Below are 19,091 nucleotides of genomic sequence, written 5' to 3'. Positions count from 1 at the left end.
GGTATATATTATGTTAAACTGATTTAAATGCATTGAGACTTGTCAAAATATGTTAGTGTACTTTATTTTAGTGTGTACTTGAAGTTGGCTGATCAATAATGTCATTCAAATATGGCAGAACGGAAAACACTCATAACAAATGCTCCATTACATATGAGCCCAGTGTGACCAGACACTCGTCATTAAAATGAGCAAAAATGATTCTATTAAAATGAAAATCACACACAATAATTAACGTTTTCACTGAAACATGAGACTTATTTTTGCTGTAATAATAATTAAAAAAATCATTAGAACTTCTTAAACAAAAAACACTAGTATTTTCTCCCCAAAAATTTACACTCACTATCCACTTTATTAGGACACATGTACACATGCTGTTCATGCATGTGTAATTATCCAATAAGCCAATCATGGTTCAGCAGCGGGATGCATAAAATCATGCAGATACATGTCAGATGCAGTTCATCAACCATCAGAATGGGGGGGGGGGGGGGGGGGGGGGTGTTTTCATGTGACATTGGGTACAGGTTCACCAAAACTATGACCAAAACTGTAACAGGAACCCGATATGGTCTGCTGCTGTTGTAGCCCATCCATCTCAAGGTTTGAAGTGTTGTACATTCTGAGATGAGATGTTTTCTGCTTACCACAAATGTACAGAGTGGTTATCTGACTTACTGTAGCCTTTCTGTCAACTCGAAGCAGTCTGGCCATTCTTCTGGCCGTTGCCTCTCACTGGATTTTATTTTTGTTGTTTTTTTCTGCTGCATTAGGTGTAACCTATAGATACTATTGTGCATGAAAATCACAGGAGATCAGCCATTTCTGAAATACTCAAACCAGCCCATCTGGCACCAAAAACCATGCCATGGTAAAAGGCACTGAAACCACATTTTGCCCCATTCATATTTTTGATGTGAACATTAACTGAAGCTCTTGATGTGTATCTGAATGATTTTATGCATTGTGCTGCTGCCTGATTGAATAATAAATGAGCAGGTGCACAGGTGTTCCAAATAAATTGGACATCTAAGGAATATTTTTAATAAAAACAAATAAATTATCATGCTTGATTTTTTTCCCATTTGCTATCAGTCCTCAGGAATTTTGTCCCTTTTCCCTGGAGTGGAAATGAATTTGCATACATCCCTTTATCATGAGAAAAACAGTTTCAACCAAAAGACATACAGTTCCCTCCACTAATATTGGCACCATTAATAAATATGAGCAAAGAAGACTGTCTTTAAAGACAAAAACAATTCTTTATTGTTTAACCTTTTGATATTTTGTTAAAAAAAAAATATAAAAATACTCTGCTCTCATGTTTACCAAACAATTGCAAACACAACACAGGTTTATCAAAATAACCTTTGTTAAATATATGTGTGGCACAATTATTTGCACCCCTATGAATTCATATGACAAGAAATATATTTGAAGTATATTTCCATTGATATTTAAAAAATTCTTTAGTACACCTGAACAGGAAATTGTTCAACCATGACTTCCTGTTCCACATGGGTATAAATATGAGGTAACACATAGGCCAAATTCCCTTAGTCATTCATAACAATGGGTAAGACCAAGAAATATAGTTGTGATGTGCAAAAAGGTTGTTGAGCTTCACAAAATGGGAGGTGGCTATAAGAAAATAGCACAAGCATTGAAAATGCCCATTTCCACCATCAGGACAATAATTCAGGAGTTCCATTCAACTGGAAATGTTATGAATCAACCTGGAAGAGGACGTGTGTCTATATTGTCTCAATGCGCAGTGAAGAGGATGGTTTGAGTGGCCAAAAAATCTCCAAGGATCACAGCTGGAGAATTGCAGAAGTTAGTTGCGTCTTGGGTTCAGAAAGTGTCCAAAACTACAATCCGAAGTCACCTCCATCACCACAAGTTGTTTGGAAGGGTTTCAAGAAAAAAAGCCTCTACTCTCATCCAAAAACAAACTCAAGCATCTTCAGTTTGCCAGACACTACTGGAACTTCAAATGGGATCGGGTTCTATGGTCAGATGAAACCAAAATAGAGCTTTTTGCCAATAAACACCAGAGGTGGTTTTGGCGCACACAGAGATGTAATCATATGGAAAAGTTCCTCATGTCCACGGTTAAATATGGTGGTGGATCTTTAATGTTTTGGGGCTGTTTTTCTACCAGAGGACCTGGACATTTTGTTAGGAAACATGACATCATGGACTCTATCAAATATCAACAGATATTAAATGAAACCTGTCTGCCTCTGCCAGAAAGCTTAAAAAGGCCGTGGTTGGATCTTCCAGCAGGACAATGATCCAAAATCAACACAAAAATGGTTTACTGACTACAAAATCAAGATCCTGCCATGGACATCCCAGTCCCCTGACTTGAAAACCTGTGGATGAACTGAAGAGGAGAGTCCACCAGCATGGACCTCGAAATTTGAAGGATCTGGGGAGATTCTGTATGGAGGAATGGTCTCAGACACCATGTCATGTATTCTCCAACATCATCAGGCATTATAGGAGAAGACTCAGCAATTATCTTGGCAAAGGGAGGTAGCACAAGGTATTGACTAAAATGGTGCCAATAATTGTTGTACACCTATATTTAACAAAGTTTAAAAAAAAATAAAATAAACTTGTGTTTTGTTTACAGTAGTTTGATATCTATGAGGCAGAGTATTTTTGTTACTTTTTTTTTAAACAAAAGATCAAACGGTTAAACAATTTCCTTTTGTTTAAACAAATATTCACCAAGGGTGCCAATATTAGTGGAGGACACTGTATGTTTGTTCTCCTGCATAAACCAGATAATGGATACAAATAACCCAAAGATGGCAATCTTAGAATTGCATAGTTTAATACATTTTTATTGTTGTGAATTTTAAAATCAACAGCTAAATATAACTTTTATGACAACAAGCTGTTAAGACACTTTCTGAGCGAGAAGCCCCTCCTGAAAAAATCCTCACAAAATACATCACCTGAACTTCACCAAGTGTCATTAGAACTATTACTGCAAACCATCAGCATTTTTGGAAACAAACGGAAACTGCATACAAGGTATACCTGATATGATCCACCACCTGAAAATGATGCTGGATGATTGATTTCTTTGGGTCTGTTTTATGGCTTGTGATTCTGGGGCTTTTGTGAAGAATTACAGCAGCATGAACTATTCTAAATGCAGGATATTTCAACCCAAAATCTGGTTGTCTCTGCCAAGAGGTTCAGACTTGGCCATAGATTTTAACAACATGCTGAGCCAAACATGCTTCCAAGACAACACAGAATAATTAAGGAAACACAAAATCAATATTTTGCATGACCATATCAGTCTCTGGATTTGAACCTTGCAGAAAATCAGACTTGTGAATATAAAGGAGCTTAAAATGGTCTGCATGGAGGAGTGGACCAAAATCCCTTGACAAGTGTCTACAATCTTTTTATACTTTAGAAGAAGAGACATTTGTGCTGTTTTCCTCTCCAGGGCAGGTATCACAAGATATTAATTATAAGAGTGCTCATAATTTTGAAACTGGTGTTTTGTACCAATATACTACTGTTATACTATTTAAAAATATACCCTTTTTGTCTTGGAATTAAAAACATCTACACAATGTCCCCGTATGTTTGAGCTTAAAATATCACTTATTGTATGTATTATTCTTTTTATTATGTATCAGTGTTTGGTCATTTTCATGAATAATTATGGATGGCTCTGCATTTAATTAAGAATTATTGCTCCATGTTAGAATTACAACTTCATCAACCACCTTGATTGATTTTGATCGAATAATTAATGTGTCAGCGTGGGTTGCATTTTAAATTGGTTCTCACTGCATTATGCAGACATGGTTGGATCATCTTTATCTGTATTTCAGTTGTAGAGTGCAGTAATGAAGCCCGGTGCGGTCTACATTCTTCACATATTTAATGCTGTCTTCTGACTCCATGAGCACACAAGCACCCAGGAACAACTGTGAATACTTAAGTCCTGTTGTTTCTGTAGGCCACAGTCGCCTGTTCCTGTACCCAAGTGTGCACCATTTACTCTGTCATACTAATGCCTTCAATCTGATGGCTTGGTGAAAACATTCAGTGCCTTTGGGGAATTATGAATGTAGCTGCCACTGCTGAATGACTTGCTCTTAGAACCACGCTTTGGGCAGGATATTTCATCAGCTCTCCATTCAGCGCCACACACACACACACACGCAAGGGAGAGCATCGTTTGTTTCCTCTTGACTTGGCTCTCGTCTGTAGATTCGATTCTGCGGCTTCGCGCTGAAGCCAAAATCATCAGCAGATTCTGGGTATCTTATAAGAAATGGAGTAAAGTTATATGAACAATTTTTTCCTTCCACCCCCGCTCCCCGATCCGCTGTGTTTCCTTTTTTGTGTGTGTTTTGATCCGGGCTCTCGCGGCGGGCTGCTCTGCGGTGAGGCGCGGACTGGAGTGGCGCTGCCGGCGTGTTATTTTTGGCGGTAGCGGCGGTTGGTGGCTCTCGGGGAAGATGGAGTGCAGCTCTCCGGCTCCAAAACCCAGGAGCCTGTTTAAGGGATTTCTCGTCTCAGAGACAATCACTCTGTAATGATCAGAGTCATTATGCGCTCGCGCTCAACGCGGGTCGAGCTACGTGCGCCGGGTTAATTGCGGCGGCGCTGGAGAAAGCGGCTGATTACTATGGAGACTCACAAATAGAATGGACAAATCCAAATAAAATCCAATTAAAAGCTACAGCAAACGTACATACATACATAATTACATACATACCTACACACACACATACATACATACATACATACACACATACATACATACATAATTACACGCATACATACACACATACATACATACATACACACATACATACATACATAATTACACGCATACCTACACACACACATACATACATACATACATACATACATACATACATACATAATTACATGTATACATACATACATACATGCATACATTTACATACATACATACACGCATATATGCATGCATACATAAATACATATATACATGCATGCATACATACATTCATACATATATACATACATGCATGCATACATAAATACATACATACATACACACATACATACATACATACACGCATACATGCATGCATACATAAATACATATATACATGCATGCATGCATACATTCATACATACATACATACACGCATACATACATATATACATACATACATACATGCAAACATATATACATACATACATACATACACCCATACATGGATGCATACATTCATACATACATACATACATACATGCATACATATATACATACATGCATGCATACATAAATACATATATACACACACACATACATACATACACGCATACATACATATATACATACATACATGCATAGGACTACATACAGTTGTATGTATTTCTAACATTTATGCATCTCGTTATTCTTTCTAGAGACACGCTTTTAAGTAACATGAACTTCACCTACATTGTGGTTTTTGGACACTTCACATTTACCCCAACACCTCTTATCCCCCCCGCCCCGCCCCGCCTCCCGAAACACTCAGTGCGACCTGTTTTTTCCCATATGCATTTTTTTTTTTTTTTTAAGTTTATGTCAACTTTTCACGTGGCATGATTCATTTACTTCCACATACTGCACACACGTGAAATGAGCTGCACACATTGTTTAGTACAATACTTTACACAACATTTTTTTATGATGTCTCTGGACAGTTAAGTGACATGGAGTAGAATATTAGTCTGGTAGTTTGTTTTTTTATTATTTTTTTTTCGGGGTGGGGGGTGGAGAACCCCAGAATGAATTGTCTTTTAGCAGCAAAACACACATCACAACGAACGCTTCATTTACAAACTTCATTTGAAACCTTGGGCCTAACTGAAATGACTGGACGATTTTGACCTATCATATTTGCACTGGCTTTCTATAGGGTTAGAGCATCATAAAGGTAAAATAATGCCCACAAAATAACTAAATACATAAATACATGGCCAAAAATAGTCATTCATAAATTCTAGTCGAGAAACGCACAAGACAATAATCCTATACCTCATGATTTGTCATTTTCAGAACTACACTGTGAAATTCATCAGTGTTTTGATGGAAATTAAAATCTAGCCTATAAACTATTCACGTGTCCAAGACTGGAGGTGTTAATCCATCACTGGGGTTCATGCTGCATATTCGTTTTACTCAAATGGGGAAAAAGGATTTAAAATAAACACAAAGACTGTGGTTTCTCGTTCAGTGTTACAGCGCACATCGACCATGTCAGCTGTCTGAGTTGAGGCTCCCTCTCTTTATTAGGAGCACCAGTGGGTTTTGTGCAGCGTAAGACATTTTTCCTCTTCCCATTACTACACATCATGCACAAGACTGCGAGAGGTTCTTTAACTAATTCTGGCAGCAAATAAGAGAATAAAATGATGCTAGTTTATATAGTTATTTTCAGTGGTGAACACGTGTAACTATGGTTGTATGTTTGTGTGCGTCAGTGTGTGTGCACATAGTAGCCAATTCGCGAGTGTGTGTGTGGATGCATGTGTGTGTGTGTATGTGTGTGTGTGTGTGCTCACCCACAAAGATATTTCAATTTGGGCAGGATATTAAAGAAGCATGGAGTGGCAGTAGCCCGGTGTCTGCCAATAGCTTGGTTTGGGGGTGTTGCGGCCGTGACTGTAGGGGGGGAGGAAGAGGGGGGAGCGGCTCATGGTCAGAGCCCCCGCCGGACACACTGGCGCCTCTTTCTGGAGGACTTCTGAACCACCACACTCCTCCGCCAGAACCCTGCCAGCCCTCTGGAAGGCCGACTCAAATCACTCACTTTTAACATCTCTCTCTCTCTCTCTCTCTCTCTCTCTCTCTCTCTCTCTCCCTCTCTACTTCCCATTCCACCTCTTTTTAAGTAAATCCTATTATTTTAGTTGCTTCTGTAGGCTATATTTCATTTAACTCTTTTCTTTTCTTTTTTTAATTCCATTTTTGTACCAATAGAGGTTCCAATTAGAACCAAAACCTTTTTTTTCAGACTGTTGCCATAGGAGAACCCTTTTCAGTTGCACAAAGAACCTTTAACGCTTAACAAGATCCTTAGAGAGCTATTTATTTCCTGGTGCTTTAAAGAACCCAGAAATGGTTCTGCACATATGGTTCTGAACCACATTATCATAAGTTCTCTAAAAAAAAAAAACAAAAAAAAAAAACAAAACAAAAAAAAACCCTCGTTTGTGTGTTAAGGAACCAGAGTAGGGTGCTTAAGAGTGATGCCAGGAAAACATTTTCTAGTCCCTCAAAGAACCTTATAGGGTTCATTTTAACCTGTTAAGGGATGATACCTTGAAGAATCAGTACACTGCTTTGAAGAATCTGTAATGAAACATAAAGAATGTCTTTAATCTCCAAATAACCATATAGCTCAACTCAAGAACCCTATACACTGAAAAATTATTTGTGACAAGAAAATGGTTCTTTGCAGGACCTATGGTGCAAAGACAGTCAGAGTGCAAATTAACAGATGAACAACTCTCAAATGATTCGCTTCGATTATTTACTTAAGCCGTATTTACCTGAAACACTTCATACCAAATACAATTTCAAAATAGCACGTGACATTGTTGACGTAAGGATGATACTCTTTGGTACTTCTTCATGAACACCCTTAACTCCATGCCACCTCTTATTTCTCTAAGAAAAATATTTGATCAACTAAGCACTATGTTTTACTATTTTGTATTTTATATAGTCAGTTAAGAGCAGAATTGTGAATTTAAGGAATTAAGAAGAGGATGTCTATTTTGAAGTGTCACAGCTCATTTCCTTAGCTTCCACTTTTTTTTTTCCTGGAAGCAATTTGTCATCCGGGGGACATTTAATAGGGAACATATTATCTTTTTACAGGGATATGGAGCCTGCCACAGCCTGCCCACAGTTCCTATAAACAGAATTGGTCCATTTAGTGGTGTGTTTGATACATTTCAGAGCAGAAAGGAACTCAGTTACAGAAAGAGGCCTATAAAGGCTGCTATGAAAACCCTAGATAAGTATTGCTAAGCACCACCCGCCTGCCAATGCAGTTAACTTAAATAGCCTAATGATGATCAATCTTATGTCTCTTTGTGTGGTTGAAAATGCGCTTTCCTCTTTCTTCATCAGTGACCATCTGACCTTTCCTGACCTCTTGCAGTTGTTCAGGTCACTGATTTCTCTTCTCTTCCCCACCAGATACTTGTTAACTCCCCCAGCCACCCCCCACCCCAACCAAGAATCTCACTCCCTTCCTCTAGTACAGCCTGAAGGCAGAAGTTACCTGCACTCACACCTGAGTTTTTCTGTTGGCATGCATCACTCCCTTTCTTTAGGGCATGAGGAGGATTTATCACCTACTTCAAGCTCAGTAGTTGAGGAAGGTTCATTGTTCCTACTCTTCCCCACTGTAAATGCAAAGTGAGGCTATTCACATGTTTCAGTGAGTTCAAATAAGCTTTGTTTTAGGAGCATTTTGGAGAATGGTAGTGCCTAGGGTTCAGGCAAAACCTTATTGAAACCAGAGAGTTTTTTCCGAACCTCTCTTTTGCCTTCTCTTTATTGCCCACTGTCTTGTCTCCATCTCCACTGAGTTCTCTCACATCCCTAAGTATATTTATCTTTTTACTGCCTCACTTGAGGCACAGCTCTGTCCTTTTTTTTAAAAGTCTTCGAACATAACGTTTTAAAAATAAAACCAGGTTACCACCACCACACGGGAGTATAAAAAGACAAAAATAATAGTCATGCTGGAGTCAAAAGCCACGGACCCTCCCCTACCCCCCATATCCCCCAACAGACACATATACACACGCACGCGCGTGCACACCCCACCCAAACCTCCGCCTGGGTCTTAAAAGCTGTGGACTCGACCACACGCCCACTTCAGACCTCCATAAACATGTCAGACCCTGATGACAGACTCGGCCCCGGGACCAGCTGACCTCAACTCCAGCTCATTAGACTCAGTAAATTAGAACCATACAGCCAGGGGAGGAGAGGAGGAGAGGTACATGAGGTAGCACACTGTCAAAAGAGCATAATGTGTGTGTATGTGTGTGTGTATACTGTGCATGTGGTTCTCTTAGAATTTATACCTTATAAGTTGTGATTTACTATCAAATTTAACACATATAAACTTATGCTGGATCAAAGAGTACAGGAGTACAAAAGCATGCAATTTGGTTTTGGTGGTTTGCCTGACATGCTCAATCACTGATCACATCAACAAATGTTCAAAAATTTCAGCAAAGGATTTGATAATTTAGATTTAGGCTATCTTTCCAGACTCAGTGGTGGATTTTCAGAAGCATTGACTCATTACAAAAGGAGATTCCACTGAATTGCTACAGAGCTCCCTGTATTTAGATTCCTGCAAACATTAGCACCAGAAAATTTTGTATTTGGTTTTTGAAGTCTGTTGCTAGCTCACTGCCACATGGGCAACCCACAATTCTGTAAACAGTGTAGTGACCCAGCTTCTCCCTCCCTCCTCCTCCTCAGCCTCCTCCTCCCATCTTCTTTCTTTTCTTCTCTAGTCTTTTCCGCTGCCCAGCCTGTAGCAGTGCTGTGGAGTAATTGTCCAGTAGCAGGGTTGGTGGGGGTAATTGGTGTACGCAGACAGCGGGGGAGGTTTAATTTTCTTCGACAGACCTTCAGTGGCGCTCTGTGAGACACATTGTGTCAACTGAGAGCCCTGCTTTGTTTGGGCTGCGAGAACTAATTAAAGCATTTGTTCAGCCATAAGATCGCAGAGGATCACAGGCCAGAGTGGGACAGGGCAAAAAGAAGAGGAGAGGACAGAGGGAGAGGTGCACTGGAAAGAAAGAAACAAAGAAAGAAAGAAAGAGAGAGAGAAAGAAAGAAAAGAAAAACAGAGTTGAGGAAAGAATGACTGGGGAATTCCAGAGGAAATAAAGAGCGGAAATAAAATGAAAGATAAGCACTCAAAATGTGATCAGAGTTGGTGTAGAAATAATAATAATAATAATAATAATAATAATAATAATAATAATAATAATAATAATAATAATCATTTTCATCATCATCATCATGGTTAAGAGAGTTGGAACTACATGATATCTGAAGAAAAATAAGGCTCAAAATATGTAGTAAGCATATTCTTTGTTAATTTCTGACAGGTTACTTATTTGTATGTAGCTTTCATGGGTTTGTTCTTAATATGTTTGCAAATGATTTTACTATTCCAAAATCATTACATGTTTTAAATACAAAAGCAATTCTTGAAAAAGTACAAAAAAAAAGTGCTTTAAGGCTTTACTGAGTGTACAGTTGTGACTTGTTTAGTGCTACGAGCTACGTAATGTATTCCTTAACAATGTAACCCTAATGTAACTCTACTAAGTTCAAATAAAGAAATAGAGAAATCAAAAATAAAATGATGTATAGATACTAATTATTCTTTTGGCTGCTGATTAACTACTGTTAACCATGTTTTTTTTTTTTTTTTTTTTTTTAGGTAATAGAGGTTCCAGAAATGCAAAAATCAGTCTCTTATCCTGAATGTTAGGCTGATATGCACCATACAAGCAGTAACTAAACAAGGCATCAATCACAAATGATACACCTATTTTTGTCATTGTGTATTTATATGTTGAAAATGTTATATAGTGCTATAATGAATGAAAATAGACCAGGGAACTGAATTTCACTTAATTTAATTATAAAGACATACAGGTAGCTGGGAATTCATAACTTGAGTTTCATATGTACATACTGGTAAAATAATTAACATTAAAATTAAGTTGACACCAGAAAAAAATCCACTTTAATCCGTACAATTTGGCTTGTAATATTCCGCAAACAGAGTTCATACAACAGCCATCAGAACCTGAAAATCAACAGTGAAAAAATAAATAAATAATCACATAAAATGCAAAATCTTTATTTATTCATGACTGGCATTGCTTTCATTGAGTGTTTCCCATTTCCCATTTTTAATGCCAGTAAAATGCAAGATTGTCTTTTGTTATTGTTCATAATTTAAGGCATAAATAAAATTTCATGTAAATAGGAAATTAAATAAGACAAAAACAGCATTCAAATGGAAATCAAGGAAAAAACTAAACTGTACACTTTAGTCCCTTTTTGCAGCCTACACAGACTCATGAGCTCTGATCTGCTAGGGGCTTCTCAATAATTACTTTAATGTTAGAAATGATTGTGATTAAATAAGCAAAACAAAAGAGTCCCTTCTCAGAAACACTGCACTTTTTTTAAAAAAAGAACTGATGATCTGAAATCCTGGACAAACCACTGGTCACTGATAAAACCATGGTAAAAAAAAAAAAAAAAAAGCATTTCATCATGTTTTAATAATACCATCTATAACACCATTTAAGATAGTGATCAAAAAGGATCAAAGATTAACAAATGAATTGAACAGCGTAAAAGATTTGTAAAAAACAAAAAAAAACAAAAAAAAAACAACAACAAAAAAATAAATCCAGAATCATAAAAAGCTTTGCCAAGACATAGGCCTGACTAGGTTTGCATATCAAACAAAAGTTCATTTTAATGTCCCACACTTTCTTATTTTCACACACTGTTCCTTCATGTTCCACAGGAGAATATCTGTGATAGTGGTGCATTGTTTTCCATTAGGGGCAACAAAATGTGTTTAAAGAATATTGTCAAAAATGATCCACTTATTCATTCTATTTTTAAAAATGCTGATTAGCACCGATTAGAACAGCAGCTTAATCTGAAGATTCTTTCCACAGATATGGTGGTTATATCTCCAGCAGTCCACTACTGTTCTCTACTGGGTTTCCTGTGGTGTTCTTCTCCTCTCCATTAGTTGTGTGCTCCTGCATGCCATTTCCTGGACCAGCTGGGGCCCCATCACTTGGGTCCACAGACTCATCTGGGCCCCTGGGTTCTGACTCACTCTCTCCACTCCCAGCTTTGCCCTGCAGGCTGGCCTCAGAGTGGGTCTTCTGGTGCTTACTGAGGTGGTCGCTGCGAGTGAACCGCTTGTTGCACAGCAGACATGTGAACTTCTTCTCACGCGTGTGTGTGCGCACATGGCGCTCCAGCTCATCGGATCGTGTGAAGCGCTTTCCGCAGAAGAGCCAGTTACACACGAAAGGTCGTTCACCTGTGTGCCAGCGCAGGTGGGCCTTCAGGTGCGAGGCCTTGCCATAGACCTTTCCGCAGCCTGGAATGTGGCAGCTATGTACAGGCTTTTTGCGCAGTGAGGCGGCAGATGCACCTAGACGTTCCAGCTCTTGGCAGTTGGGGCAGTCACAGGAGGACCTACTGGTGGCAGAACTGCCTGTATATGCCCCAGAACCCCGAGTTGGCTTTAGGCCCATGGGGCTCTCAATGAGGCTGCCACTGGCTACTGGCTTGGGCTTGTACATGTCCTGTGGGAGCATATGCTGGGAGGACTGTAAGAGGTGTGAAGAGGAGCTGAGACCCACAGAAGGATATGGCGCTGGGTTAAGGGGAGTGAAGTCGGAGCTATAGCTGGACATAGGAGGGCTGAGGGAGGCCTGAGGAGCCACAGGCTGCAGAGGGGCCTGGAGACCATCCGACTGGGTTTGACCAGCACTCAACCAGTTGGAGCTTGGGTGAACATCCCACCAGGAGGATGTGGCATTGGCAGGAGCAGCTGTGATGCCAGGGTGAATGCTTGCCTTATACCAAGAGCCGTACGGGTGCGTCATATCAAGCGAGGTGTAGACACTGGTCAGGCAGTCAGCTGTGGCATGTGCTTTGGTCACCAACAGTGAAGGATCCTGAGAGGCTGAGGAGGTTTGGAAAGAGGAGAAGGGGTTGTAGTCAGAAGTGTATGCTCCTGTGGGTGGAGGAGGGCTGCCGGTGGGGGTAAGCAGGCCTCCACCTGTACTGAATGAGCTGCTATAAGAGTCTACTAGGCCTTCGCTGCTTCGGCCATTTTTAGGTGCCTGCAGGTCAGAAGTCATATTGTAAGATTTCTTTATTGATGCTGCACTTCCTGCTTTTCCAGGTGTGGCTGTATCGCGAACTGGACTGGTGCTGCCAAATTTGTTGCAGGTGGCGGTCAGCATTGCCAAAGGACTCGAGCCATAACGTGTTTCCTCCTATGAAAACAAAAAACAAACAAAAAACAAACAAAAAAACAGCAAAAAGATCAATTTGTTTAGGGGCTATGACAGTTTTTGATACATTATTTGTTTTGTTTGCATTAATTGTAAAGATATTAATTTATGTCATAAATATGTAATTCAATCACTTTACTGCATGCAGTAAACTTACGTAATAATCAGAAACCCTGTCTGTTCAAGACAGAAATATGCAACAACAACCTTTGCCTTAGTGATTTACATGCCATCACACATACAATTCCTGTTAAACACGTTTGCCATGTAGTTAAATTGCTGGAAACGTTGTTTTGACGACACTTGGTCTTTACAGGCTTAATCTTTTATTGTTTTGTCTATCACCCGGATATCTGAATGAATAGTAGACTTTTGTAGTCCTAGTTACCATACAGGATATAAGTGGTGATGAAGTGCCAAAACAAAAAGGTGAAAAACTAAAATAGGTATACCAATGGTCACTGTAAAATCATTTTAACTGGCACTTTCTATCAATGTTTCTACAGCGTGTTTCTACTTAACACTTTTTCAACAGTAGAGCTGAGAGGAAGTCAACCAAATCTCTCTCTCTCTCTCTCTCTCTCTCTCTCTCTCTCTCTCTCTCTCTCTATATATATATATATATATATATATATATATATATATATATATGTATATGTATATTAGCTAAAAAGATTATTTTTTAAAAAAAAGTTAAAATATGTAATGAACAAAATTATCCTCTTTAAGCTGTTGGTGTGTAGCCTAATGCATAATGCAGCATGTAAATATTCGCTCCTGTACTCCAAATAAGTGCAAACTTTCCATCCATTGTCCCATTTGAAATATTAATTCAGCACAACAGCAGGACTCAAGAGAGATCAGGGTGAACAATTTTTCTATAGGATACGAATAGCTATGAAAAGTGTGCTCCGCGACGATGCCCCCCCCACACACACACAGAGCGCATGCGCCTGCGGTTCGGTTTGGCGCACGCTGCTGATCCCGTGTCCAGGTTAACTACCATTACCATTAACCGCACTGTGTTTCCTGCCCTAAAGCAGGGGTTTATATATGACGGTTATAGAAATAGGTCTATAATACAGCTGATCCACTCCGATTCACCCCTAAACACATTTTTAAAGACATTTCCACAGCTTAAACGCAAACTACTTAACTTAATTTGCCATGTGTGTACATTTTTTCGTTTCAGCACTCGAGTAACTAGTTCACCAGTTCACAACTTCAAAATATTTATTCTATTCATGAATAAATTTAAAGCTTCGCAAATTATGGTCATAAAGTTGTCTGGGCTGCAGGCGCGCGCGGTATCAGGTGATTTACGTGCAAAATGCAGTTATCATTAGTTTTCATTATAAGAACCGAGCGCGGTGTTAAAAGCAAAATTAGCATGCAGTGTCTTAGTTGGACGTTTCGTACCTCCAGAACCGATGCAGCCATCCCTGAGAACCAAATTCCAAAAGTTGACTTCGAGACCGGGAGGATAGCCTAAAGACGCGTGTCCCGGGACAGTGTGTTGGAGTAAAGCTCCGCTCCGAGAGCTGCGACTTCTATGTGGATTCAGAGACACGCCTCCTAATGACAGGCTCCGCGTGCTTTGAAGTAGAGAGAGAGAGAGAGAGAGAGAGAGAGAGAGAGAGAGAGATTTACGCGACACGCTCTTAGGGCATCCTGTTGCGATAAAAAAAAGGCTTTAAAGTATCTTAAGCGTTTCTCAACCGATTTAAACGTCTAACATTGTTACGTCAAATTATTTTGCGTCCCAGCTCTCACAGCAGCTTTAAAATACTTTAAATACTCATGGCTTTACCCAGAAATCAGAATCTACTTACTTTTGAAGTTTGCTTTCTGTCGGTTTTGGCTGCAGGCTATATTATAGTACTGTATAGTATATACTGAATTTGTGTGTGTGTGTGTGTGTGTGTGTGTGTGTGTGTGTGTGTGTGTATATATATATATATATATATATATATATATATATATATATATATATATATATATATATGAGTGTGTGTGTGTGTGTGTGTGTGTGTGTGTGTGTGTGTGTGTGTGTGTGTATGTATAGGAGGGTGAATCAACAAAAAGACACGGCGGAGTCTAGAAATAAAGGTACATGTTCTGTACTGTTATGTGTCTTTTACATAAGCAAGTGGTGTAGCCTACCTTCAATTCAGGTTCAATTATGTACTTTATTTTAGTAAGGTTTTCATATCTATCTATCTATCTATCTATCTATCTATCTATCTATCTATCTATCTATCTATCTATCTATCTATCTGTCTATCCGTCTGTCTGTCTGTCTGTCTGTCTGTACTAAAAGTACAAAACATGCACCCTTGAGGTACCTTCCCAGTGACAAGGAAAAGTTCAGTACCTTTATTTCTGACTGTGAGGTGTATTCAGCACATTCTACATAAAAAAGATGTGCCTTATCCTTTTGGCTTGGGCGTATAATAAGTGACTGTTATAATGTGAATAAAGGAATTAATATATTTCTCAGAAAAATACAAGGTCACTGTAGCCTATAAGCTATGCATTATTAAAGCTTACATGTTTAACCCTCCTATTATGTTATGGGTCAATTTGAGCCATTTCCAAATTTGAGATGTCTGAAATATTGGTTAATCTCTCTTTTTCTCTTTGAAATCTTTTGACTTTCCTCATTTAGGGTGATGAACTTATATGGAAATATTTATTCTTATGGCTTGTCTTAGACAAGCCATAATAAAGGTTTACTGTTTTAAGCTGTTCTTTGCTGTTTTTGTGTGCATTTAAACTGTCATTTTGACCCATAACAAAATGGATGTAACTTTTTCCCCAACATTATAGGAAGGTTATTAAAAAAAACATACACACAAAAAACAACTATATCAATTATATACTTGTACGGGAGATAGATAGATAGATAGATAGATAGATAGATAGATAGATAGATTACACACAAGTACACACATGAAAACATGAATCATCAAAACATAGAACATGAGACATAAAAAACATGAGAACATAAATGATACACAATGCAATAGAATAAATGACAACTTTCAATGAGACATTATTTTACATTTACTACCTTTACACTTATTTATTTTGCGGATGCCCGTATCAAAAGAAAGTAAGCAAGATAGATGTAATAACAACAGGAAGACTTACAAAGATAGAAGGGAAATTAGTATTAGTAGTGCAACAATATACAACACACTAGTCACAAAGCAGTCAAAGTAAAGATTATTCACTTTTGATACATAATAGTACAATAGGTAGAATAAATAATTTGGAACACAGGGTTGCCTCAAATTGAACTGTTATCCACCTGGTATAACGTACCAATGTAATGTTCTGATACTAATATTTCACACGGGTAAGCAAAAGTGTAAATGTATTTTAAATTTCTCAGCTTTTTTGTTACTTATATTAAGTATTATTAAGATTTTTTTTTTTTTTAAATTCTTCAAACTGAAATTCTTAGAGAAACTAAACTAGTCTTGTGCACATCACACTATGTACAACTATTGAGATAATAGAGGAGCAAGTTCGGACTACAGGAATCAGACAAAAAAGTGTTACATTAAAGAAATATACTATTAAATATCATATGGAATTAATGTTATAAATCAATAAGATTACCAAAAGTGAATCGAAATAAAATTAGGCTATAATATACTGCATATTGTACTATAAATGTAAATCATAGGCTGTCTCACATAAAATCCATTTTATTATACAACCACTGTTTGTTTATACAATAAAATATTAATAGGGTTTAATGATATTGTAAAATTTAAATGGTGTAGCAGACAACTGTTTTCATTTAACCTCTTAAACTCCTTAAATGTCCTTCAAATATTCATATCCACAGTAACATTTCTTTTCTTAGAGCGTCTGTACCATAGACACAGTATTACAATACATTTGAATACATACAATACATATATGGGGTTTAATATGGTCAATGCAGTATGATTACTAACATTGTATTAGCATATTTTCCTAATATTAAGAAAAATCCAATATTTTAGAATAAAAAGGAAAGACAGAGAGACAGACAAAAGACAAAGAAAAAAAATTAAGAAAAGAAAAGGATTATTGAAAAATTCACATAGTTGACTTCTAATGATTACATTTACAAATATAGATTTATGAGCTTTGACTATTATTTGGAGGACAGATCAAACAATCCTCACATTTTAATTTTGCTATAATGAATAAAAACTGTTGAGATCAAGGCCATTACTCCTGTGTTTTCAGCAACTGAAAGATCAGCGACAAGTAAAGCCACTTAAAGTGTGGGAGTGTAGACTTGTGTAGGCTCAGAATGACTTAAACATATGATTAAAGGTCTTTAAAGGGACACTCCAAAACATTTCAATAGCAGGTTCATTAAGCTGAGCACAATATTAATGTCAACACGAGAAACCTGGATTCTTTATATGGCTTGTGATTCATAAGATAATTAAAACACTGCAAAGAAAAGGCTTGGTGATATCACCAGTATTTTCCGTTTTCTACAAGCAAGGGAAAGGATGACACAGGCTAAAACTGGTTGCCATATTTAAAAGGAACTCCTGAAAATCTCCCAAAAGTCTCTTATTTAGTATTTTGTTTAACACAAAAGTTAGCATTAAAAGAAAAAGAAATAAAATGCAATATATGCAATATACAAAAAGGAATGTCGATTTCTTAAGCTACCAGAAAAATGCAGCATGCTTTTCTACTTTGTGTGAGGCTAGCTTACTGACATTTATCAAATAAATAAACAGTTAAAATGGTCTTCCGGTAGCCCATCTTGGTTTGGAGTGACCTTGTGGGTGTCTCTCTTTTTTTTTTTCAAAATGAGTGGAGAGAAGATTAAAATTGTTTTCAAAAATAAACATATAATTTCATTCTTTATTTTTTTCCTTCAATTACAAGGCTTGGTCAAAGCAGGCTTGTAGTTTGTGAGAGTTTGGCCCTCACTGTAACACACAGACTATATTTAGCAGTCTGCTCTCCAACTGACCCTCTCTCTGTGTCTTTTGCTCTCTCTGTCTTTGCCATTCTGAATCTCTTACCTCTCGCACTCACATATGCACAATCATTTAATTCTTTATCTTAGTCATGCAGGATGGCATACTGACTACAGATGAGATTCCTTTAGAGGGCACTGTCAAGCCCACTCCAAGTCTAGTCTGTATGTATTACATCACATTTCTTGTAACATGTTTGTTCAAGTTCTGGTAAAAGTAAATGCCAGACCATGTGCAATACTGTACCTTTAAGAGATTTGTTGTGAAAAAAATAAGTAAATGCACATCTTTTTTTGTTGTTGTTTACATTAGGCAAATAAATTAATTATGTGGTTTTTTAAAAAATATATATATATTATTACAGGGTGTCCCAAAAGTCTCATATATAGGGGACTATGTTTGCCAGCACCAAGTCGGTTGTGTTTGTCAGTGGATGTTTGCGGACGTCCACTTCTCGGGTGGTCCGTAACACTTCCAGTCTTTTTGAATTTGTTACTAAGTTTGGCAACAGTGTCATGTGATGTTTCCTGTCCATCGGAACACCTTGTGACAGCTTCCCGATCCAGTCATGAGAATGATACAATATTCTTATGTCTTTAAGAATTCTTTTGTCAAAGACATTCTTAGTATATTTATGTATATTTATGTGTATATATATATATATATATATATATATATATATATATATATATATATATATATATATATATATATATATATGCAGTGGAGATAAAAATTTGAGAACCTACAATTTCCTGATCTATGATCAAAATTGGAGAACACTTTCCGATACCTCCCAGTTGTTGGTGTTAATCTGGCATCTGGTGTTAATTTCCTTAATCTGACAAAGCCTATTCAACTAGCAGCATTCCTGTTAGGATAAGTTTCCAAATTTCACTGACTTTACAAGATGGCGAGCTGCTCTAAGGTGACTGAAAC

The 19,091-nt window shown here is 37.7% G+C and overlaps 2 protein-coding genes across 3 annotated transcripts in view; both read right to left on the bottom strand.

Annotated features, from left to right (window-relative positions):
* The window catches only part of LOC108272125 (mucin-5AC), a 119,039-nt gene that overhangs the window by 57,025 nt on the left and 42,923 nt on the right, over window positions 1–19,091 (bottom strand). The gene's annotated exons all lie outside the window — the stretch shown is intronic.
* On the bottom strand, window positions 10,704–14,686 carry sp7 (Sp7 transcription factor). Its single transcript, XM_017479183.3, has 2 exons — window positions 14,566–14,686; window positions 10,704–13,128 (listed from the first exon to the last, which is right to left on the bottom strand). The coding sequence occupies exons 1-2, from the start codon at window positions 14,584–14,586 to the stop codon at window positions 11,794–11,796; spliced, it is 1,356 nt and encodes a 451-aa protein (XP_017334672.1). The 5' UTR covers window positions 14,587–14,686; the 3' UTR covers window positions 10,704–11,793.

Source organism: Ictalurus punctatus, chromosome 11 (assembly GCF_001660625.3).
Source record: "Ictalurus punctatus breed USDA103 chromosome 11, Coco_2.0, whole genome shotgun sequence".
In the NCBI taxonomy this organism is placed as follows: domain Eukaryota; kingdom Metazoa; phylum Chordata; class Actinopteri; order Siluriformes; family Ictaluridae; genus Ictalurus; species Ictalurus punctatus.
Note: the sequence above shows the minus strand (reverse complement) of the source record. Positions and strands in the feature narration are given on the sequence as shown.

Excerpts from the sequence above, each read along its gene's own strand:
- sp7 (XM_017479183.3), bottom strand. The coding sequence starts at position 14,586 with ATGGCTGCATCGGTTCTGGAG. Across the intron at positions 13,129-14,565 it reads TGGCTGCATCGGTTCTGGAG|GAGGAAACACGTTATGGCTC; the intron begins GTACGAAACGTC and ends TTGTTTTCATAG.